This window comes from Amblyraja radiata, chromosome 11 (genome assembly GCF_010909765.2).
Source record: "Amblyraja radiata isolate CabotCenter1 chromosome 11, sAmbRad1.1.pri, whole genome shotgun sequence".
In the NCBI taxonomy this organism is placed as follows: Eukaryota; Metazoa; Chordata; class Chondrichthyes; order Rajiformes; family Rajidae; genus Amblyraja; species Amblyraja radiata.
Genome location: NC_045966.1, coordinates 52,896,353 through 52,921,428, shown reverse-complemented (window position 1 = coordinate 52,921,428; position 25,076 = coordinate 52,896,353). Strand labels below are relative to the sequence as shown.

Here is a 25,076-nt window from a genome sequence, read left to right as displayed (position 1 = left end):
CTATCTTAACATATGTTTAGTGTGTGTGTACGTTAAAATGTCTAAGTTGTCTTTTGATTCCAGACCCTCACTGAGATGATGCATGACCTCAGAAAATGGTCAACAAAGAGCTTAGCTTTATCAACATTGCTCTAGTTATTGAATAATCAGGATCTTGCGTAAAGCAAAGATTTATATTCAAATCTCATTCTTGCCAGTAAAGCCTATATTGCTGTAGCTCTCTCCTTATGTTCTATGGTGATTTGACAATTTTTTCCTTGTACCTCAATTGAGGAAAAGGTCTGACTGCACTCTCTCACAAAGCAACCACCAGCAACCGTGGAAAAATAACAGCAGCAATTTCAGAAAACGTCTTCTGTGATGGCATTACATGGAGCATTGTAATGTTATTATTAATGTTTAATGTTTTACGTGTCATTCTTAATTGTCACTTTATGTCATGTTGTCACTTGTGGGCAGAGCACCAAGGCAAATTCCTTGTATATGAACATATTTGGCCAATAAACTTATTTATTCATTCATTATTCATTCATTCATTCATTCATTCATTCATTATTCATTAATTCACTCATTCATTCATTGTGGCATGAAATGTGTCACAAATCAAAATTAAGCCAGCTGGCACTTCTCAGAAAAGATGGCAATCCATTAAATTGGAATGGCCTCCATATTTCACACTAGATGAAACTTTACATTATCTTTTAGTCAACTTTGCTGTTACATTAGCTGTTTGTATCCCTGATATATATATATATATAATTAAACTTAAAGCCCCTGAGTTCAGATGTTTACATTCCTGTCACACTCTGTGTAGTAAGTCGCCTAGTAGATAAAACCGCTGCCTCACAGCTCCAGAAATCCAGGTTCAATGCTGATCTTTATGGAGTTTGCATGCACCCACTGACTATGGGGGTTTCCTCTGGGTGCTCCTGCAGCCCAAAGACGTGGAATTAACTGGCCACTATAAATGAGTGGTAGGATCTCTGGGGGAGTTGATGGGAATGAGAGTAGAATGTGATTCTACTCCACTATTTTCAAACCTTATCACATTTTGTGGTACCTTGCTGTACGCAAATTCACTGCAATGTTTCTATACACAGTAGAGTGACTGTGTTCCAAAGAGACGTCAGTGGCTTTGAAATGTCCTGATCTTGTTTGATCCACAAATTTAATACGTGCTTTTATTTAAGAAAGTTTCTACAAGCATGTGATCTTAGATAGCTTATTTCCAGATATAAGGAGTAAAGAGGTCCTTCTGTAGTTGTGCAGGGCCCTGGTGAGACCACACCTGGAATATTGTGTGCAGTTTCGGTCTCCTAATTTGAGGAAGGACATCCTTGCTATTGAGGTTCACAACGTTAATCCCTGGGATGGCAGGACTGTCATATGAGGAAAGATTGGAAAGACTGGGCTTGTATTCACTGGAATTTAGAAGGATGAGAGGGTATCTTATAGAAACATATAAAATTACTAGACCAAGTGCAGACCCGTTGGGTCTGTTCCCCCAACGTGCGGTTGTGGGGGGGGAGACGGCATGCAGCGTCACACACACTAACTATCCCCCCCCCCCCCCCCCCCCGCACTCACGCTAATTACCCCCCTTGATGTTATATTAATATTGTTAATTTGCTCCTTTTACCCCATAACCACCCTATCTACTGACGCATAGCCCCCAACTTGCAGTCACATCTAGAGGGGGGGGGGGGAGGGGGGGGGGGGGGGGTTAGAGAGTGGGGGCAGAGAGAGAAGGGGCAGAGACACAGAGAGAGTGGCAAGAGGGAGAGGGGGTGGCGAGGAGGAGAAGAGGGAGGGTGGGTGAGAGGGGAAAGGTGGGGATGGAAGGGAGGAGAGAGAGAGAGGGGGAGAGGGGAGGGGGAGAGGTGAGGGGAGGAGGTGAGGGGAGGGGAGAGGTGAGGAGCAGGGAGGGAAGGGGGTAGGGGTGTGTGGAGGGGAGGGACGATGGGGGAGGGGATGGAGGGGAGGAGTGGGAGAAAAAGAGGGGAGAAAGAGAGGGGGGGGGGGAGAGGAGAGGGGGGGGTTGAGGACAGGGGGGAGGAGAGGGGGGGGGGGAAGAGGAGAGGGGGGGGGAGAGAGGAGGGGGGAGAGAGATGAGAGGGGGGAGTGAGGGGGTGTGCTGAGAGGGGGGTGAGGTGAGGGGAGGGGGAGAGGTGGGGAGCAGAGAGGGGGAGAGGGGTGGAGGGAAGGGGATAGGGTGTGTGGAGGGGAGGGGGGTTTAGGGGAGGGACGGTGGGGGAGGGGATGGAGGGGAGGAGGGGGAGAAAAAGAGGGGGGAGAGAGAGGAGAGGAGAGGGGGGGGGAGAGAGAGTGCCTTTTTATTTCAACCCAAACTCCCCAAACAACCATTTGCAGGCAATGCTTTTTTACTTTAACCATATTTTCATTTTCAAACCACATTAAGGGTACTTACTCACAGTTGTGTGAACATGTGTTCAGTGTTATTCACAGCTCAGAGAAACGTGACCCTTTGCCTTCCTCCAGCTTGCAGGCTAATTGAGGCACACCACTTCCTGGTTTTATAGTCCATCCCCCCTGCTGCCAGCGGGGGCAGCAGAGAGAATGGGGAATTTTGTAAAATCATTAATATCTCTGTCATTTTTCATCGACTGGAAAGATCCTCGACACACATGCGGCGGAGGGGGGCTCTGAGCGAGGAGGCTAAAAAAGACGGCCATAGGTGGTGGCGTTCTCTCGGAAATTGCAGCACAGATCGCCAAAACCAGTCAAGAACAGACTTTTAGTAATATATAGATAGATAGATAAAAGGATTGGACAAGCAAGGTGCAGGAAATATGTTCCCAATTTTGGGGGAGTCCAGAACCAGGGGCCACAGTCTAACAATAAAGGGGAGGCCGTTTAAAACTGAGATAAGAAAAACCTTTTTCACCCAAAGTGGTGAATTTGTGTAATTTTCTGCCACAGAAGGCAGTAGAGGCCAATCGACTGGATGGATTTAAAAGAGTTAGATAGAGCTCTAGGGGTTAGCAGAATCAAGGGATATGGGGAGAAGGCTGGCACGGGTTACTGGTTGTGGATGATCAGCCATGATCACAATGAATCACAGTGCTGGCTCTAAGGGACAAATGGCCTCCTCCTGCACCTATTTTCTATGTTTTTCTATGTTTTCTAATATTATTACTGGGTGATAAAGAATAATGAGCGGGAACATGTAATGGAATTTCGTTGCACAGTATTGTGCAATGACAATAAACGTATTCATTCATTCATTCATTCATTCAACATACCAAATAATGGATATGTGCGAATAAAGGAGACTGTGAGGCTGTATGGATGAAAGTGAGAAAGTGAGAAACATATAATGAAGGAAATTATGCAATCACATTCCCTCAAGCATTTTCCAATTGGTCATTGTGAGTTTTACCAGGAAATTCTGAGAAATTGGACAATTCATGTCCCATGTGTAAGATTAAAGAGGGAGAATGAAGGAGAGTATTTCTGTGACAGAGTTGTGCTTGCATAGGTTTAATATGTCATGAGGTGTATAGGAGAGAGAAACCAATTTATGACACTTTTGTTAGGCTGCGTGTGGAGTGCTGTGTGCATTTATGGTTGATCCATTACAGGAAGGATGTGGAGGCTTTGGATAGTGTACAGAAGAGGTTGACAAAAATCTGGCCGAGGTTGGAGGTTATCAGCTGTATGTGTTTGGACAAACATAGATTGTTTTTTTCTGGAGTGTCGGAGGTTGAGGATAGACTTGATAGAAGTATATAAAATTATGAGAGGCATTGATAGGGAGACGGTCAGAATCTTTTTTTTCCCCAGAGTGGTAATATCAAAGACTAGAGGGCAGAGCTTTAAGGTGAGAGCAGCAAAGTTTAAAGATGTGCAGGGCACATTTTTTACACAGTGAGTGGGATGTGCCTGGAAGGTGTTGCCGGGGCTGGTGGTGGAAGCAGATATAATATCGTGGTTTAAGTGGCTTCTAGATAGTCATATGGATATGTAGGAAATGGAGGGATATGGATCACTTGCAGGCAGAGGGGATTTGTTTAACTTGGCAGCAAGTTCTGCACAGCCTGTGTGGGTCGAATGGACTGTTCCTGTGATATACTGTTCTATGTTCTAAAATCTATAGGTTGCTATTCTGGCAATTAACCCAGGATTGTGCCAACTGGTATCCCTAACTCCAGTCTGTGGAGTGGGGACATTAGGCCTCATAGACAATCTGGTACTATCTATTATGGTGAAATATATCTCCCCAGTCTGATGCCTGTCCATACATGAAGAGGTATATCATATCTGTCGACACCCCCAGCAAATCTTAGTAAGAGAGCCATTCTGTCCAAATGATTTTTGGATTGGGGATGATCCAAGTTCTCCATGAGTCTAACCCCTGGTCTCAAGAGACCCCATTGAAGCTGGTGTACACCACCATCCTCATTCCATTGACCTTGCAATTGGATTCCAACTGAATCTGCAGAGCTATGGTCCTCCTGCACCTGGCCAGGACTTTTCCTCCCATATCCCTTAAAAAACGAGATGGGGAAGAAATTTCCAGGGAGGACAGAGACCAAGCGGAGTTTTGCTGACTGCCTCTTGGAGCTGCTGCAACAGAAAGCCAAATATCCCCGAGGAACTCTGCTGAATAAGATTATGCATTTGCAAAAGTATGTATCCGAGGAAGATGGGCAATAATAGAGTGAAAATATGTGTAAGAAATTGTAGGTCACATATTAGTTCATGCTTGAGGTAGGCATGAAATAATACAATATGTGAATAAGGGAAAGGTTTGTGTGTGTATGTGTGTGTTGTGGGCATCTGTGGGAGGAGAAATATAGATAGCAATACAGTATGCTGGAAAAGGAAAAGTTTGTTTGTGTGTACATTTTGTGGGAATTTGTGAAAGGAGGTATAGATAGTAATATATCTATTAATAAAAAAGCAGATCATGGTTGACTTGACATGGTTTACATATGAGAATTCCGACCTTGGGTGCCGTCAGTGTTGAGTTTACACATTCTCCCTGTGACTGCATGGGTTTCCTTCAGGTGTGGGGTTGAAAGCTAATTGTCCTCTAAATTCCCCCTAATGTATAAGGAAAGTGGGAAAACAAGGAACTAGTGTGGATGGGTGATCAATAGCCGGCATGGACTTGGTGGGCCGAAGGGCCTGTTTCCTTGCTGTATCTCTAAAGTAAATTGCATGTTCGTGTGAAAGGCAGTAAGAAGTGTAAATATAGATTTGGATGAAAAAGTAGAATAAGAAGGAAATTAACAAATTTGCTTAAAGTGTACACACGTGACACTAAGTGAGAGAGAAATAATTATGAGAGTTGTGTGTTTGTGTGGAGAGCGTGTGTGCCTATAAGTGTGTGCATGTGCCTGTGTGAGAGGGAGAACTCTTTCATTCTAACGTGTTGAATTACATCAGCAAGGAGGGAGCCAGTAGAAACTTCAGCTAGGAATTTAGGGCGAGGGAAAAGAGAACTTTTATTGCAACTAAAATCACCCTCACACTCCAGCCTGCAGAGCTGGGAAATGAAAGGAGCAACTCCAGGATTTTACAACAATCAGCATCCACAGGATCACCAGCAAGGAGATAGAAAAGAAAAGAACTAGTGAGAGGCTTTAGCATAGGCGAGAGAAACAAACCCGAGATCCCACCCCTCAAAGAGTGTGGCTAAAGAGTTTGTGGAGAAATGTGCTGGAGTTGGAAGGACTGAGCACCCTCGGATCTGGTGACAGGAGTGCGGGCTTGTGCTGAGTGATCTGATGGATGTTTAGACCATCACGAGAGGCTACTCTGCTTTTGCCCGAAGTTTGTGGTCATATTTCTCGTCTTCCAATCAAGACTTTTTTTTTTCTCCTCCAAAAAGGCTGGGGCGAGAGTTCAGGAATACAGTTCAGTGAGAAGCCTGTCCGCTGGGATTGCGTCGCCCTGCTTTTGTGAGGAATCTCCAAACTCGCACGCTGTTTCCGAGCCTACTCTTTCTGCCCGTCAGGAGTTTTAAAGTGAAAGAAAAGTTGGTTGTGTGGGGGTGGGTGGGGGAAGTTGAAGGAATCTGGGCTGGTATTTGTTGTGACAATAGTTTGTGGGATTACTTTGAGTTGCAGAATATAGGCAAGAGGGAGACCGGTAACTCCTCTGTGTAATGGTCTCCTGAAGATTGAGATCAGTCTCACCGGGAGTCACCAGAATTGAAGGCTGAACCGACTGCCTGGGTCGCTGGAAAACTTTAAACTGATTAGAGGAAAAGAAAGCTGAACTCCGTTTCATTGCTCGGTCTTTGAGCTCCCGTGCTCTTTCTTTCCCTCCCCTCTCTCTCTCTCTCCCCCCTACTCTTCTATACTTCATCCTCTGTAATGGCCAGATTAAGGAGCATTTTGCCAGGGTTCGCCCTGTTGACTCTGGTAGTTGGTAGCCTTTGCATCCACGCGTGTCCCAGCCGCTGTATCTGCTCTGGATCCAACGTGGATTGTCATCATTTGGGATTAAAGGCTGTTCCGAGAGGAATACCCAAGAACACGGAGAGACTGTGAGTACAACTTAATTATAAAAACGACGCGTATTTTACTTACACCGGTTCATCGAACTTAAATAAATGTCCTTCAGGGAATCTGTATTTAAAAAAAAAATGTTGTGCCCTTCCCCGTTTTAATTGGAAAGTGTCGGGTTTTAATTCACAAAGCCTCTGCTATAAATACGACGAATCGTTTGTCTTGGCAGGAAGGTAACAAGTTAAATGAATGTAATTACAGATTTTGCCATCGGTTGCAACCAGTTGCAAGGCTTCCACTGAGCGACGATTAGACGGTGTGACCCCACTATAGACATTTCAAAAACACGCCTCCCCAAAACGTGTGATCAAGGAGGGGACGGGGAGGAGTATCAGTGTTTCAGTTTGGCCAAAGCCCAGCAGATAAAAGCAGGTCAATGTTTAGTGAAACATCCCGAAGCACTTCGCAATTTTAGCACAGGCGGGCGGGGAACTAGCATAGAAATGGACAATGCCATCGTTTTGAGTAGTGACAAGTGATATGTTATTGACACGTGTACACGCATTCAGTCTTGTGCTTTCTTAGATTAAAAAATCACACAATTCAGGTGGGAATATAAAGCATTATTCTCATCAAAGTCAGCCCATGTCAGATCACTGAGATCAAAAACGTGGTATGAGTTATTTGTTACGAGCATTGGAAACCCATGTTACTTGAAATTTCACCTACAAAACATTAAATTTATACTGGATATACATCCTGACTTATTCTGGAGGTTGCAGTGTCCCAGCCGGCATTGAGTTTGTGTATCTTCTACACACTAAAAGGCTGAAGGGTTGGTGGTGGAACAAGTATAATAGTTGATATACAGGGCTCTGTGAAGGATCAGAGTGGGGGGGAATATTGTATTTACTGCATTGCACTGCCTGTTACCACCTTGGCAAAGGCCAAATTATTTATAATAAGGGGTTTCTGGGTTCTACACTAAAGATACACCACACCAACGTTGTGAGCTATGATGGTTGGGACTCTGCCCTCTGAAGAAAAATGGCTCCAAACTTTATTGCGGTGAACTCTCCCTTTGCTGAAAGTGCTGGCTCGTTCTTTCTCCAATATGCTGGAGTGTGCCGTTTTTCTCCTTGAAGAGAACTCAATCCCGCTTTCACCAGCAGCTCCAAGCAATGACCTTCCAGCAGGGGTCGGTGACAAGAGGTCAGCCTCGGCAACTGCACTGCGCCCACTCACTCTCCACTTAACCTAAACAAGGGACTGAACCTGTGACTTCCTGACCTGTAAGATCCAATTGTGCAACATGCGTTGTGTTAACACATTGGGAGATTTATAACAGCGCCGTGCTAACATGTGTTAACTGTTTTAGAATACTTCCAATACCTAAGACGACAGTGCGCATAAATAAAGTTACTCTTTTTGTTTTACATTTCTGTGAATTATTAGTGAGATATCATGGGTTTCTTTCCATCACTAATTCACCATTCTGTAAAACATCGCAGCACACACTATCACAGTATTATGAATTATTTGTGTATAAGTGGGGTCTTTCACTGTGTGCTGTGGGGTATTTTAATAAATATCGAAGTATGGTACGTGCCGTGTTTTAGTTTACAACCTGGTGAATTATTAGTGTCTGCTGTGGATTATCTTCCTCTGAATTTTCATTCCATAGGTTATTTTATAGTTTTGTCAATTGTTCATGTGTGGTGTGTCTTATATGCAGTGGTGAGTTATACATGAGTAAAGTGAATTATTTGACATTGTGAATTAATAGTGTGCATTGAGTTATTTTTCATTGTAAATTTTTATTGTGTGCTGTGGGCTATTTATATTGTGAATTATTGCTTTGTACAGTGGGTTATTTTACATTGTTAATTGTTGTTGTGTGCTATAGATTATTTTACAGTGTTGTGCATTATTGGCATCTGTCTTGGATTACTTTACATTGTAAGATATCATTGTGCCTTGAGTTATTATACATTATGAAGATAGAACGTAGAACAAATATGGCCACAAACACATAGAACAATTGCATGACAAGTTAAGATCATAAGTGATAGCAGAATTAGTCCATTTGGCCCATCAAGTCTACTCCGCCATTCAATCATGGCTGATCTATCTCTCCCTCCTAACCCCATTCTCCTGGCTTCTTTCCCCCCCCATAACCTCTGACACCTGTACTAATCCAGATTATTTCTATCTGCCTTAAATATATCTACTGACTTGGCCTCCACAGCCTTCGGTGGTAAAGAATTCCACAGATTCACCACCCTCTGGCTAAAGAAATGCCTCCATCTCCTTCCTAAAAGAACGTCCTTTATTTCTGAGTATGACCTTTAGTCCTAGACTCTCCACTAGTGGAAACATCCTCCACATCCACTCTATCCAAGTCTTTCACTATTCTGTACATTTCATTTGAGATCCCCCCCCCTCATTCTTCTAAACTCCAGCGAGTAACGGCCCAATGACGTCAAACGCTCATCATATGTTAACCTACTCATTCCTAGGATCATTATTGTAAACCTCCTCTGGACCCTCTCCAACACCAGCACATCCTTCCTCAGTTATGGTGCCCAAAATTGCTCACAATATTCCAAATGTGACCTGACCAGCGCCTTAGAGCCTCAGCATTACATCCCTGTTTTAGTATACAAGCCCTCTCAAAATAAATGCTAGCATTGTGTTTGCTTTCTTTACTACTGATTCGACTTGCAGATTAACATTTGGAACTCCTGCACCAGCACTCCCAAGTCCCTTTGCACCTCTGATTTCTGGATTCTCTCCCCATTTAGAAAATAATCTACGCCTTTATTCCTACTACCAAAATGCATGACTCCACACTTTGCTACACTATATTCCATCTGCCACTTCTATGCCCACTCTCCCAACCTGTCCAAGTCCTTCTGCAGAGTCCCTGCTTTCTCTAAATTACCTGCCCCTCCACCAATTTTCGTACCATCGCAAACTTGGCCCAAAGTCTTCGATCCCCTCATGCAAATCATTAATATAATGATTATGCTGGGCCAAATGGCCTGTTTCCCTGCTGTATGTACAACAGCAAGGAACAGCACAGGATCAGTTCCTACAGCCTATCATGACTGTGCCACCATGATACCAATCTAACTCATCCCATCTGTTCTAAATTCCTCTATTGCCGCCTGTTATAAATGTTTCTGTCTAAATCCCTCGTAATTGTTGCTATCTTAGCCCCTGTCCCACTTAGGAGACCTAAACAGCAACCTCTGGTGACCTTTCCCGCCACCCAAGGTTTCCATGAGGTCACCGGAGGTTTTGGTCACTCTCCCTAATGGTCGAAAGTGGTTTCCGCGTGGTCGAGGCTTCATCTAGGTTGCTGCTATTATTTCATCATGATTAAAACTGGCCTTGACTAAAAATAGGTTGCCGTTTTAAAAATCGATAATTTTTTTGTCTCGGGTCTAGTCGAAGCCGGTTTTCTTCATAATCGAGGAAGGTGTTCGACATATGCGTGGGAGGTAGTAGGTGGTTGCAGGTCACCTCGACCTTGATTTTTTTTTGGGTGGCGTGCAAGGTCACCAGAGGTTGCTGTTTAGGTCTCCTAAGTGGGACAGGGGCCGCACCACCTCGAATGTCAGCACATTCCAAACTGCTCTCTCTATATAAAAAACAATTCCCCTGCACATCTCCTTTAAACTTTTCTTCTCTTATTTTAAACTCATTCTCTCCTGTATACATATTTCCACAGAGAAAAAGAACCTGACTATCTACCTTCTCTCATGTCTCTCATGATTTTATAGACAGTTCTATCAGATTGCCCTCAACTTCCAATGCTCCAGAGAAAACAATTTACGTTTGTCCAGCCTCTCTTTATGGTTCATAAAACCTAATACAGGCAATATTCGGGTGAATTTCTGCATCCCCTCCAAAGCTTCCACATCTTTCTTATAGCATTGTGACCAGAATGAAGCACACAAAAAGTTTTATATAGCTGCATCATAACTTCCCAACATTAACATGCAATGGACCTGGCCAGTGAAGGTGGCTTCTGTACACTGAATTATTATGGGCCTGTCCCACCGGACTGTAGGTGACTGTCAAGTTGCCGGCAGTCAACTAAAAAAACGGCAACTGGAACGGCGACAGTCAGAGTGAAAAACACACACACACACACACACACACACACACACACACACACACACGCGCACGCACGCACACACACCTTCCCCACCGTTATGCAGGCAGGGGACAGGGCAAGCGGGGGGAGCGCTGTCTAAATAATTCACACGGTGCAAAGCTAAGGTGATACAGACACGCACCACGATGAACAGGAAGGTTGGCGCTGTAAAAAGACGGCTAAAGCACAGTGTACGGTAAGTCCTTTAAAAGAGGGGGGGGGGGTGAGGTGGGGGAGAAGGAGTGGAGACAACTTCTAAGAAGCCAGAGATGCACGGCTGTGAAGCACGGCGGACATTTAACATTACCGAAGGTAGACAAAATTGCTGGAGACGTTCAGCGGGTGCGGCAGCATCTGTAGAGCGAAGGAAATAGGCAACGTTTCGGCTCGAAACGTTGCCTGTTTCCTTCGCTCCACAGATGCTGCCGCACCCGCTGAGTTTCTCCAGCAATTTTGTCTACCTTCGATTCTCCAGCATCTGCAGTTCCTTCTTGAACATTTAACATTACCGGTCGGTTATCCTTGGTTCTGAAAACTACTGCTTACCCTTTCTTTTCCCCAATGAGCCAATGAAATTCACCGGTCAGCACCGGCTACAACCTACGAGAACCCCCAAGAATCTTTGACCGCCTGGCAACCCATTAGGACCTCCTGGTGACCCACCTACAGCTTGAGAATTCTCGCTACTCTCCATGGCGGTTTCATTCTAGTCGCTGTTAATTTTTCAACATGTTGAACAATTCACGGCAACCATAATGCAGCCGTGACTAGTTCCCAGAATGCGGGAACTCCTCACGACCATGAAGCCGACTCCCCGGTAACCACCCGCGAACATGGAGCGACCATGTGGTGCCTGCATAGTCTCCTGCAGTCGCCTAAAACGTCGCCTAAGTGGGACAGGCCCATAAGTGTTTGCAGTGAGTGAGCTGTGCTTATGTATAGTAAGTGCAGAGATTGTGTACAGAACATGTTACAGTGTATGAATTATTAGAATATGCTGTTGGTTATTTTCCATTGTGAATTATTAGTGAATGTAGTGAGTTTTTTTGCACTGAATTATCCATGTGTTGTAGGTTATTTAACATTGTGAATTATTACTGTTAACTGTACATTATTTTACATTGTAACTTGTTAGTAATGTGCAGTAGGATATATAATTGTTGGAGCAGGCTGTAGGTTATATCTGTAGGTTATATATTGGTTGGGACGACAGATGGCACAATGGGCTAAGTGTTCGGATGGCAACCGGAAGGTAGCCGGTTCGAATCCCGCTTGGAGTGCATACTGTCGTTGTGTCCTTGGGCAAGACACTTCACCCACCTTTGCCTGTGTGTGAATGTGTGTAAATGTGTGTGATTGGTGGTGGTCGGAGGGGCCGTAGGCGCAGATTGGCAGCCACGCTTCCGTCAGTCTGCCCCAGGGCAGCTGTGGCTACAGAAGTAGCTTACCACCACCGAGTGTGACTGAGGAGTGAATGAATAATGCGATGTAAAGCGCCTTGAGTATTAGAAAGGCGCTATATAAATCCCATCCATTATTATTATTATTATATCATAGTGATGTGAGCTGTTGATATTGTGTAGTGGCATCATTTTCCATTGTGATTGATTTTTTACTGTGGAGCTTCAAAGAAACCTTTGGTGTTAATAGTTTAGTTTAGTTTAGAGATACAGAGTGGAAACAGGTCCTTCGGCCTACTGGGTCCGTGCTGACCAGCAATCCGCACATATTAACACTATCCGACACACACTAGGGACAATTGTTACATTTACCAAGCCATTTAACCTACAAACCTGGACGTCTTTGGAGTGTGGGCTGAAACCGAAGATCTCGGAGAAAACCCACGCAGGTCACTGGGAGAACGCACAAACAACACTCGTAGTCTGGATCGAACCCGGGTCTCCGGTGCTTTGACGCAACTATATAAAACTTTGGTTAAGCCGCATGTGGAATTTTTAGTGCAATTCTGGTCACAATGCTATAGGAAAGATGTGGAAGCTTTGGAGATGGTAACAGAGACAATGTTTCTGTTACGTCTGTTGTTTTGAGGATGGTTAATGGAGATAAAAAGACTGGAATAGATGTGGGGCAATCCAATAGTCCAACAACTGTGGCAGCTCTGAGGTCCCAAATGCTTGTCTTGGCATAGTTATTCAGAGACCTTGTGATCTCTTGCCTGCACAATGATGTCATCTACATCCACCATTACCTGAATTAGCAATGTACCCATGAAGTCTAAAACTGCTCCTCTCAAGAAACAGGAGTGTAAGTTTCAGCGATATTGTGTTATAAGCATTTTGTGGTAATTTTCCTCATGCATTTTTTAAAGTGTCTATGGATTATTTTACAATGCAGTAATTTTGTTTAGAGTGTGCAATTAGTTGTTTTCCATTCTGGTGAATTGTTTGTGTGTCCTGTGTGTGATTCTCCATATGTCAGTCATTGAGTTATCAGTGTATGCATTGTGGTTTAGTCTCTTTGTTGATTGGTCGCACTTTCTCAGTTTTATTTTACTTCATGATGAATTATCTGTATATGGCATGGATTATTTTCCATTGTGTATTATAGGTTAGTGTTGTGTTGCCTTTGTAGTGCATTAATAGTACATGCTGTGGTGTATTTATACAGTCTAGTAAATTATGAGCAAATGCTTGTGAAATTTTGCAGTTTTTGTTTATTTGTGTGCTCTGATTTATTTTGAAATGTTAAGAGTTACAAGCGTGCCGTAGTATTGTGGTTTAATTTCCATTGCTTAAATTATCAGTCTGTGCTTTGAATTGTTTTCCATTCTTTGAATTATTAGTAGATGCCTTGGGTTATTTGACATCATTAAGAAAGATAAATGGAGTGATTTGAAGTGTAAGCGTTGTTGTTATGGAGGCAATGTAGCAACTAATTTCGACAGCAGCTCTAAGGATTTATGCAGATAATCCATTTTCAGGGTTTCCAATCTTTGAATCAGGGGAGAATTTGCTTGCTGTTTTCCAAAATGGTATCACAGTTTTTTAGTTTCTATCTGTGATGGGAAGCAGAGACACAGTCTAAAGTTACATGTGGCAGTGCATCATTCCCTCATCTTTTTGTAAGATGCTGGTTTACACTGAAGATAGACACAAAATGCTGAAGTAACTCAACGGATCAGGCAGCATCTCTGAATAAAAGGAATGGGTGATGTTTTTGGTTGAGACCCTTCATCAGACTGAGAGTCAGGGAGCTCTTGATCTGATGAAGGGTCTTGACCCGAAATGCCACCTAGTCCTTTTCTCCAGAGATGCTGCTTGACCCGTTGAGTCACCCTAGCATTTTGTATCTATTCCCTCATCCTTGCCTGTACAAATGATGGGGAATCAACACTAAAGTACAAATCCACTATTTTCTACCCAAGAAGGAGGAGTGCCCCCATTGCCCTTAATGGATAGAAAAGGTGAGAGCTGAGAAGGCAGGAAGAAAAGGTTGGAATCCCTTGTCCTTTTCAAGGTCCAGGGTATTGCTCCCATAAAGATCAAAAGACCTGCAGAACAGAAGCACCTGGAGTCGGCACTAAAGCTATATTCTTATGACAATCATGGCATGAACTGCATCACATTCTTTTATGTAACGATGGCTGATTGTTCATGAAGAGAGCAAGAACTCCAGGCCCCTGTGCTTCGGATTTTTTGGTATTAGATGCACGAATTCCAATTAGGACACTGCCTGTACAAATGTCTAATGCACTTGTACCACATTCCTGTGTGCATTTTTTTTTTTAATGGACATTAAACCATTGATTCTAAGCAGTCTCTGTAAAATTACACACACAGGAAAAGTAGTACAAGTGCATTAAACATCTGTTCATGAGGTTTGCCAATTGGAATTTCTGCCTCGTGTTATTTAAATGGGAAATCCTCTTTGACCACAGCACAAAGTGGTAAATGACCTCAGATGCAGGTTAGTTTATTGTCCTACACACCAAGGACCAATGAATTTACAAGTTCACATAAAGCTCACAGTGTAAACAATATCCATGGTGATGTCAGATATACCAATAAATACAATCACAACAGCAAAATAGCAATCTGAAATAATGAAAAAAATACTAAAGTGGAAGAATGGAGTAAGTAAAGGAGAGTGAGAGTACTTGGCAACATCTCCTGGATGCGGCTGAGAAAGAGATATCATAATAGGAGCTTGACAGCAGTGGGGGAGAAGGTGTCTGGACATCCAGGGTTTCATGCTCATGAATCTACTCCCAGTAGAGAGAAGAGAGGAAAAAGAATGGCCAGGTTGGCAGCCATCCAGCCTTAATGTTGCAATAACCATGAAGATGGACTGGATGGAAGGGAGTGACAAACCTGTGATGGACTGGGCTGTGTTAACCTGGTTCACAGAGTCAAGAGCAGAGATGTTACCATTATCAAGTTGAGTTGCAACCCATCAGAAGACTTTCTAAAGTGCATCTATAGAAGTCGTAGAGAATTGTCATGGACATGCTGAATTATGTCAAACACCTAAGAAAGTAATTATGATGATGTACTTCCTTGATCACCATATCAGTGTGAGTGTATCAACTGTGGTTGCTGGTGATGCAAGAAATTGCAGATGCTTGAATCCTGAGCAAAATACTAAGTGCTGGAGGAACCCATCGGGTCAGACAACATCTGTCGAGTGAATGTACAGATGACATTTCAGTGAGGACCTACCATTCTTCACTCCGAAGTTCAACTAACACTCTGTAGGTTGCTGGTGATATGAATGCTTAGGAGCATGAAGCTGCCAACCATCTCCACAGCAGCGCATTTGATGAGGATGAGGTTGAGGTTGTGTTCACCCCCTAATTTCATTAGGTCAACAACTAAATATTTTGTCTTGCTGACATTAAGGACTAGATTATTGCTCTGATGCCATGGCACAAGTTTTCCAATCTCTTCCCTGTACTCTGTCTCATCATTGTTGTCAATTTGGCCAACAAGAGTGGTATCATCATTGAACTTAAAGATTGAATTGGGGCTATACTTGACAAAACACTCATGAGCGTACATAGAGTAGAGAAAGGGACTAAGTAAATAACCTTGAGGAGCACCACTGATACAGGTCACGGTGGAGGAAAGGTTATGACCAGTTCAAACTGAAGGAGGGTCCCGACCAGGTTCTTTTTCTCCAGAGATGCCGCCCGACCCGCTGAGTTACTCCAGCACTTTGTGTCTATCCTCAAACCCAGTGAGGTCTAATGAGCAGGAAGTTCAGAAGCCAATTGCAGATGAAAACCCCCAAGACCAAGGTTCAGGAGTTCAAAGATGACCTTATTCAGCGTTATGGTGTTGAAAGCTGAGCTGCAGTCTTTGAATAACATAACAATAACATAAAATGTGTCCTTAGTTCCAAGGTGATTCAGAACTGAATGTCGAGCAATGGAAATGGCATTGTCCATTGATCGATTTACCCTAAGTGCAAATTGCAAGGAGTCTCGATTGTCCGGGGAACCGGAGTAAATGTGGGCCATAACCAGTCTTTTAAAGCACTTCATTGTGGTCAATGTTGCAGCTATTTGGTGGTAGTCATTGGGACAGGTCACTTTTTTTTCTTGGGAACTGTTGGAGGTTTCCTTGAAGCACAGATGAGGATAGGGGACTATTGAAGTGAGAGATTAAAGATGTTGGCAAACACTGTGGCCAGTTATTTAATGTATACCTGTGGACTACTTCTGGGTTGGATGCTTACCAAGAGTTTACCCGTGAAAGCAGATCTGACTTCTGCTACCAAGGTTTATGGGTTAGTGGGAGATGAGGGACATGTCTTGATGGAATTTTATTTGCCAACTAAAAAAAACGGGTAAAGGCAATGAGCACCTCCGATAGAGAGGTGTCGTTTCCAGAGATAGCCCCCAATTTCAGCTTGTAGACCGCGATAGTGTTCGGGCCCTGCCACAGTCATCTGACATCTGTTTGATTGAATTGAGTCTCTAGCTTGTTCTGGTATTCAATGGAAAAAATGGTTTCATGCCATACTCTGTAATAAAAATACTGCTTTTTGCCACAACAAGTTTTTATTGGAATAAGCACATTTCTAACAGTTTCTACAGCATTTGCAAATTATGTATTACAGGCAGGCTGATATTTTCACTTCAGGATTGGACACAGTTAGATGCAGTATGGAAAGCCATTGTCAGCAAAGTTTTGTTGCTATAACCTGTTTCACATAAGTGAGTAAGGTAACACAATTTAATTGAGGTACTTCTATGCTTGATGGTCATGGATTGTTAATCAATTTGAAGTTGTTTGCTCTGATATTTCTTTAAAAATGGTATCTACACCTAAACCATGAAGCCAACATTCTCCATTCTAGATGCTCCATGTAGTTTTATATTCGCTACAAGATACTGTGCAAAATAGTGTTTCTATTGCTAGGAGGTGAATAAAAGCACCAGGATATCTCATTTTGGGTTTATATGAAGCGAGGCAGCTGCAATGTTTTTCCACTTCCGCTAAATTATTAAAGGTCATAATTTTTGATAAAGTACCAGGGGCGATTTTCCATTGAGGTTACTCCTTCTCCAGTATGCCCCTGGCCACTGCTTCTATTAGCCTGATTTTTGTCATGATGTGATTTGTTTTGACATATGTCTCTGTGAGGGATCTTAGATACTTTTGTGCATTGATATTAACACAAATTGTCCGTATATATTTCACAGAATGTATTTTACATTATTTGTAGTATAGTCTTGGTGCCTAGAGCTGTTGCTAACTGATCCTTTGAAATTCTGGTTTAAATGTGAAGGAGAGCGATGAAATCCTTACAAGGGACTGTTCGACCCAGGGTTTGTTCAAGATTACCAATCCTACCTGATTCCCTGAGAGAAAAGGAAATGAATCTCGCAAACCCACTTGCTTGCAGCCACAGGGATTTTTATACCTAAAACGTCCTTCCATATCTCTCCCCAGCACCCCACTCCATGACATTGTGGTGCTGTTGAGAGACAGGATGCAGATACATAAAGGGGAGGGAAGGGGGGAGGTGACGATGCTGAACTGAGGAGACATCATGTGAGAGGACAGAAACTGGGATTAAACAGGTGGTGGTGGTGATGGTGGCATGGTAATGGTGGCATTCCTAGCATGTTATTTCTTCAATGTCCACTTACTCGCTCATGGTCTCATCTAGTTAAAATTGAGTAATGTGGTTTCTCATAATGCCCCTGTCCCACTTAGGAAACCTGAACGGAAACCTCTGGAGACTTTGCGGCCCACGCAAAGTTTCCGTGCGGTTCCCGGAGGTTGCAGGTGGTTGCCGGAGCTTGCAGGTAGTGGAAGCAGGTAGGGAGACTGACAAAAACCTCCGGGAACCGCACGGAAACCTTGGGTGGGGCGCAAAGTCTCCAGAGGTTTCCGTTCAGGTTTCCTAAGTGGGACAGTAGTCTTCCTACATTGACCAAAAGATTAAATGAGTGAAGTACATCCTGGGTTCAGGATATCTGCGATAAACCATTCAGTAAAACCAAAGTAAACATCTAATACAACAACCTAAAAAGGTTTGATTAGCACAGACACCACCAAAGGTTAGTTTCCCCCCCCCCCCCCCAACCCCCCACCCCCCCCCCCAACCCCCCACCCCCCCCCCCCCCCCACACCACCCCCCTGTTCCTCTCCCCCTAACTCCATCTCCTTCCATCCATATCCCTCCCTCCAAATTTGCATTTTTCTTCTCCTCTTCTTTCCCTCTCCGACACCCTTTTGTCATTGAAGATAAATACAAAATGCTGGAGTAACTCAGGGGGTCAGACAGCATCTCTGGAGAAAAGGAATAGGTGACGCTTCGGGTGGAGACCCATCTTCAGTCACCTATTCCTTTTATCCTGAGATGCTGTCTGACCCGCTGAGTTACTCCAGTTTTTTGTGTCTATCTTCAGTTTAAACCAGTATCTGTGGTTCCTTCCAACAATACACCCTTTTGTCATCTCTAGTCTTTGTCACTTACTGCATCCATCTGCAGCAAAATGATAGTTGGCTTCAGATATAGAACATTTCAGTTGTTTATACTTGCAGTAGACTGTGCAGTGCTAACATAAGGACTTTGAAAAAAACATCGATGTGTTCCATAGATTAATTAGCTGGAGCAGCTCACAAGTTGTCTGTGGTCTGTGCAAAGTGCCCATGTGACGTTTACTGTGCCGTTCAGACAGGCCTTGTGATTAATCAGAGTTTATGCACTATTCACTAAGTGTTTGGAAGTTTCTGGCTGCAGATCAGCATGGATTTTATATTTAATACGCTGGGCACTTAGAGTGTGATGTCTGGAATATGTCCTCCTGTAATGTTACTCATGGAAACAACAATATTCTGTCAACCTGACCCTCTCTTTAAGGTTAGCACCAGCTACTTACGATGAGAATCTAGGGTATTTTAGTTCCTTGGGAAAAATTATTGAGTAAATTGGAGATCAGAAAATATATTTTTAATTTTCAGACTGAGTCAGGGGATTTTGTTGTTTATTCATGCATTTTTCAGGTTGTGGGTAAGATTTTAATTGCCCTTGAGATGTTGGCTGTGGGTAGGTACTGCATTGAAGGTACTACATTGATGTTACTCCCACAGTGCTGTTGGGTAGGCAATTTGAAGATTCAAATCCAATCACAGTGAAAAATCGGCTGTGTAGGAACAGAGTGACTTGGAGGGCAAACTGCATCTGCTGGTGTTCTTAAGCACCTGACACCATTGTCCTTCTTGGTTGTAGACAGCATGGATTTGGGAGTGCTGTTGGAATAGTCTGAGCAAATAAGTTCAGTGCATTGTGTAGATGTGAGTATGCTGTGACCACTGTGCACCGGTGTGAACAGAATTGTATGGGGTTATTATTGTCACAATGAAGATACAATGAAAAGCTTTGTTTGTATTCTGTCTAGTCAAATCATACTACACATGAGTACAATCAAATCATATACTATTACCACAGAGAAACACACCAGAGTGCAGAATATAGTATTACAACAAATAGCATTACAGTTACAGCAAAAAATTGCAAGGTCCGGAATGAGGTAGGTTGGAAGATGGGGACTGCACCTAGCTTATGGGAGGACCGTCTGATAACAGTGGGGAAGAGGCAGTTCCTGAATCTGGCGGTATGTGTTTTCAGCTTCCGTGTCTTCTGCTTAATGGGAGAGGGAAGGAGAGGATATGATTTGGATGAAAAAGGTCTCTGATTATGTTGACTGTTTTCCTAAGGCATTATGAAGTGTAGATGGAATTGTTGGTGGGGGGAATGCATGTTTACGTTGGTAGATATAATACCAATCAAATGTGTCACTTTATCCTGGATGGTGTTGGACTTATTGAGAGTTGCTAGATCTGCACTTATCTAGTCAAATAGTGAAACCATTCCTTCACGCTCCTGAGTTCTGCCTGGTGGCATGGTTTTGATAAGCCTGGAGGTAAGTCACTCACCATGGAATACCCAGCATGTGACCACCTTCCATGACCATAGTGTTTGTATGGCTGGTTCAATGGTGATCCCCAGAATATTAATAGTGAAGGACTTGTTGACAATAATTGCCATTGAATGTCAAGGGCAGCTAGCTGGAATCCCTCTTCCATAACAAATGTGGAATGTGACAGTTGAAATGTTTGGCATTTCTTGTGGGTATCTAGTCAGTATGTTTTAAAGTTCAGCACACCAGGAGATTTATTAGTTCATTATTCTAAATTTCACATTACAAGATTTGCCAGGAAGCACTAGATGTTTTTTGTTTCTATTAGCATTCCTTCATAACCTGTATCAGATCACCTGTGAACATCCCCTCCTTGAATCAAAATAGCTCCAGTACAATTTGCAAAACAGAGATCGAGAATTGGAATTTTATAGAAGGCAGCAGGTTTAGAGCGGCTAACCCTTGTGTTTGCTGACCAGAACGCGATCATTGCCAGAACTAGAGAGAGAGGAAAAAAAGTTCCTCAGCAGTAACATCCATCAATTGCAGAATTAGCCAAAACAGAATCCAAACTGCAAGGCTGAAAACACTCCAGGGGTGAGGCCATGAGCGGGAACAGGCTAATGCAGGTGGAACCAGACCATTGGCTGAGTCTGGGGTTTGCACTGGCCAGGAGCCAGTGCTTGGCTTGTAATGGAACATTTCATGACGGGTCCATTCAACTATTAACCCAAAATAGGGCAAGAGTCAAACCCAGATTACTCGTAACTAGGTACTGTATTAGGGCATTATAATTGCCAAATGATTCATTAGAGCTATGTGTAATGGTGTTTTGTGAATGGGAAGTACATTATTGTCAGTTGTAAAAATTAATAATGAACTGTGAAGTTTGAAAGAAACATGCAACTTCAAGATATTCCAAGAAGAACAAAGTCTTCTGATAGCTGAGACTGAATTCAAAGATTCCAATCAGCAAATTCAGCATGGAGCCACAACCAGGAAATTGCAATTAAAATTAAAATGTTAGTCATGAATGTGCACATTGCTGGTTGATGGGTTGTGCAACTGAGTGGTCAGAAATGGGGTTCCATTTTGTCAAATTCCATGGAGGAAAAGCCATTTGTTGCTATAACTGAACTCCACCTGGCGTGTGGACTAAATGGTAGACACTTCCTCCCAAGAGTTCTAAAGCAGATGTTGAATATCTTTACATGTAGGAAGGAACTGCAGATACTGTTTTTTTTTTTTTTACTGAAGAGAGATACACAGTGCTGGAGTAACTCGGGCAACATCTCTGGTGAAAAAGGATAGGTGACATTTTGGGTCGGGACCCTTCTTCAGACTCTTTTTTATCTTTATGAATATCTTTATGACTGTTCTCAACCTAACGTTGTGTTGTGTTGTGTTGGTCTTTGCTGAGTATAGGCCTCTGCACCTGCAGCTTGGGTAAGGGGAAAGTAAGGTGGGTTTCTGTTTGGACTGTGATCAGGTGGTTGTGATTGAAACATGAATTGAATGTGGACATCTGGTACGGACCTGGACTCACACACTATATCAGCCACCTCTCAGGGATATCCCTATCCTCCCTTTTCTTCCCCAGAGTTAGAGCTCACACATGACAGATGGTCATGGGTGGGATGCTGAGGGTTTTCTGGAAACAACAGACCAATATCGCTGGAGAAAAGGGTACAACAGCTGCACTCTTGCTCTGATGAATGGTAAATTTGATTGAAACCCCTTGTGACCGAATGATACATATATCGTAAAATTCAGTGGATCAGGAGAAAACTGGACCAAATTACTGAACTCCGTCAATTCAGATTTCCAATGAGTCAGTGTCCAAACTACATATGTTCTTACAAGAGACCTGCTCCCTCTTTTTGAAGCCTGTATTTCAAGTTTTAAAGAGCTCCGGTTTGTGGGTTTGGCCCAGGACCAAGACAAGACAGTACATAATTCAAAAGTGTGATTGTATACGTTCGGCACATTGCAACTTGAGTTTCTTACCCTATTAGACCCTCCTTATGTAAGCTATCCTAATCGACCACAACATCTGATATAACAAACATTGCTTACGGCTTTCTCATTAACAGACATTATAGAACAATATACTCGAGAGAAAGGTCTTCAAGCATATTCAGAGCTTGGACTGGGTTCGGTTTCATCCTCATCTAAATTCCCCAAAAATAAGTAAGCTGAGGGAGGCTTCACTCTGTTTAGTAGTAAATCATGAAGATAAAATCTTCACTTGTATTTATATCCCTATTAGATCTCCACTTAGAGTTACTAGTTCTTTGCTGCGAAATGTACTCCCCTAGATTGGCGATGAATAATGCAGATAATCACTACTGCACTTCCTGGGGCTCAACGCTAACTGATAGCTTGTCTCTTCATGACTTTAATGTCTCAGATTTAAATTATTTTTGTATTTTTACATCTATCTGGATTTTGTCTCAATCTTTATCGGATTGTTGACTTTGACATCTTATTTACTGATTTGCAAGACTTCCTACTTAACATTTTTCAGTCTAACACGCCCACTCTGTGGCATTTAACACGGACATTAATGTAATACTCCTCTTATCTGTTTCTTAGCACAGACTGCATTACAGCATTCACCCCTAATGGAACCTAGACATCAAAACTTTTGGACAGCCATGCACAATATCAAAACTTTTGGACAGCCATGCCAAATCATCCTTAACGTTATAAAGGCACATAAAAGTGCATGTATAATTTAACAACCGTATAATATTTTTAGAAGAATATTGGATGTCTTGTGCATCTGGTTATTCCTACTTTCTGCATATCTTGGCATAGGCCTCTCGTACTTATTGATGGGCTCATTATATCAATCCTCTTTGTAGCAAATTAGGGACATCTGTATTTAATCCATCTTAACAACGTATACAGTCACAGAGAGATACAGCTTGGAATTTGTGCTAGCCATCAACCACTCATTTATATCAATCCAGATGAAGATACAGATTAGTCATTGTTATATACACAGAGCCCAATGAAATTCCTTGTTTGAATGAAGCTTGTAGAATTGACAGCGCACATGACAATGATAGGTACAGCGATATATACAATGAGGGATGCAATAAACTGAGGAATGATGCAGCAAGCGACAAACAAGTGCAATAATCAAATATCTGACTGAGATAGAGTTGAGAGTGGAAATATATGACAAAGTCATCCAAAATCAGTACCCTTCCTGCTTTCTCCCCATATACCTTGATTCCGTTAGCCCTAAAAGCTATATCTAACTCTCTCTTGAAAACATCCAGTGAATTGGCCTCCATTGCCGTCTGTGGTAGAGAATTCCACAAATTCACAACTCTCCGATCAACATCCACCAGATTCTAGCATACACTAGGGGCAATTTGCAGAGACCTATATACCTATCGAGCCAGACACAAAATGCTGGAGTAACTCAGAGGGACAGGCAGCATCTCTGGAGAGAAGGAATGGGTGAGGTTTCGGGTTGAGACCCTTCTTTAGACTGAAGGATCTCGACCCGAAATGTCACCCATACCTTCTCTCCAGAGATGCTGCCTGTATCGCTGAGTTACTCCAGCATTTTGTGTCTACCTTCGATTTAAACCAGCATCTGCAGTTCTTTCCTACCTAGCGTGCCAAACGTCTTTAGGATGCGGGAGGAGATCGGACCACACAAAGGAAACTCAACAGGGAGAACATGCAAACCCCAGACAAACCGTACCCGAGGTCAGGATTGAACCCAGGTCTCTGGTGCTGTGAAGCAGCAGCTGAATTAGCTGTGCTATTGTGCTGCACTAACCTTAGTCCTGCTCAGAAGCTTGACACATGTGATATTTAACACCTACTACAATATAGACTTGCTACTCTGAAGGCCTCAATATAATAGGCACCATTTCTGGTACTTAATAATGCCCCACTGTTATATTTACTTTTTATTAGCGCATTGTTCACTATAGCACCTTCTCTTTTGTCACCCTTTTGCAAACTTCTTTAAACTGTTGCAACATTTTTTTATTAACAGCTATTTAAAACTGTTTAGCTTCACTATTCACCAAAAAAGCACACATTTTGTATTGATGGCAGCTATTTTCCGATGGGTAAGCGCTTTATGTGTGTTGGAGCTGAATGCACAAATGGATGTCCTGGGGATTTCAAATATTGAGATAGGTGAATGAAGTAGATGCATTCTGGATGGACAAAAATAATCGTCAAAAAAATGAGAGACATTCACCTATTTCTGGTAGTGTTGGTGAAGGAGGGAATGCTAGGAAAGAACGGTTGATGGATTTAGGTTTGTCATAAGAAATGGCTGGGAATGTGTGATAATGCAATGAGTCTATTAGCATGGTTGTAAGGGGAGGGAAACTGACTGGAGTGTGCTGTGAGGGAGGGCAAGAGGAGTGTTCGAGGGAGCTAGAAACATAGAAAATAGGTGCAGGAGGAGGCCATTTGGTCCGAGTCAGCACCACCATTCATTGCGATCATGGCTGATCGTCCCCAATCAATAACCCGTGCCTGCCTTTTCCCCATATCCCTTGATTACACTAGCCCCTAGATCTCTATCTAACTCTCTCTTAAATCCATCCAGTGATTTGGCCACCACTGCCCTCTGTGGCAGGGAATTCCACAAATTCACAACTCTCTGGGTGAAAAAGTTTTTTCTCACCTCAGTCTTAAATGGCCTCCCCTTTATTCTAAGACTGTGGCCCCCTAGTTCTGGACTCACCCAACATTGGGAACATTTTTCCTGCATCTAGCTTGTCCAGTCCTTTTATAATTTTATATTTTCTATAAGATCCCCCCTTATCCTTCTAAACTCCAGTGAATACAAGCCTAGTCTTTTCAATCTTTCCTCATATGACAGTCCCGCCATCCCAGGGATCAATCTCGTGAACCTACGCTGTACTGCCTCAATCACAAGGATGTCCTTCCTCAAATTAGGAGAAAAAAATTGTACGCAATACTCCAGATGTGGTCTTACCAGAGCCCTAGACAACTGCAGAATAACCTCTCTACTGAAATCCTCTCGTTA

The 25,076-nt window shown here is 42.9% G+C and overlaps 1 protein-coding gene across 1 annotated transcript in view; it reads left to right on the top strand.

Annotated features, from left to right (window-relative positions):
- The first annotated feature begins 5,438 nt into the window (after positions 1-5,438).
- LOC116978642 (slit homolog 3 protein-like) overlaps positions 5,439-25,076 on the top strand; it is a 432,238-nt gene continuing 412,600 nt past the window's right edge. Inside the window, exon 1 of the mRNA XM_033029927.1 lies at positions 5,439-6,517. Coding sequence (XP_032885818.1) covers positions 6,345-6,517 — 173 coding nt within the window. The 5' untranslated portion in view covers positions 5,439-6,344. The remainder of the gene's footprint in view (positions 6,518-25,076) is intronic.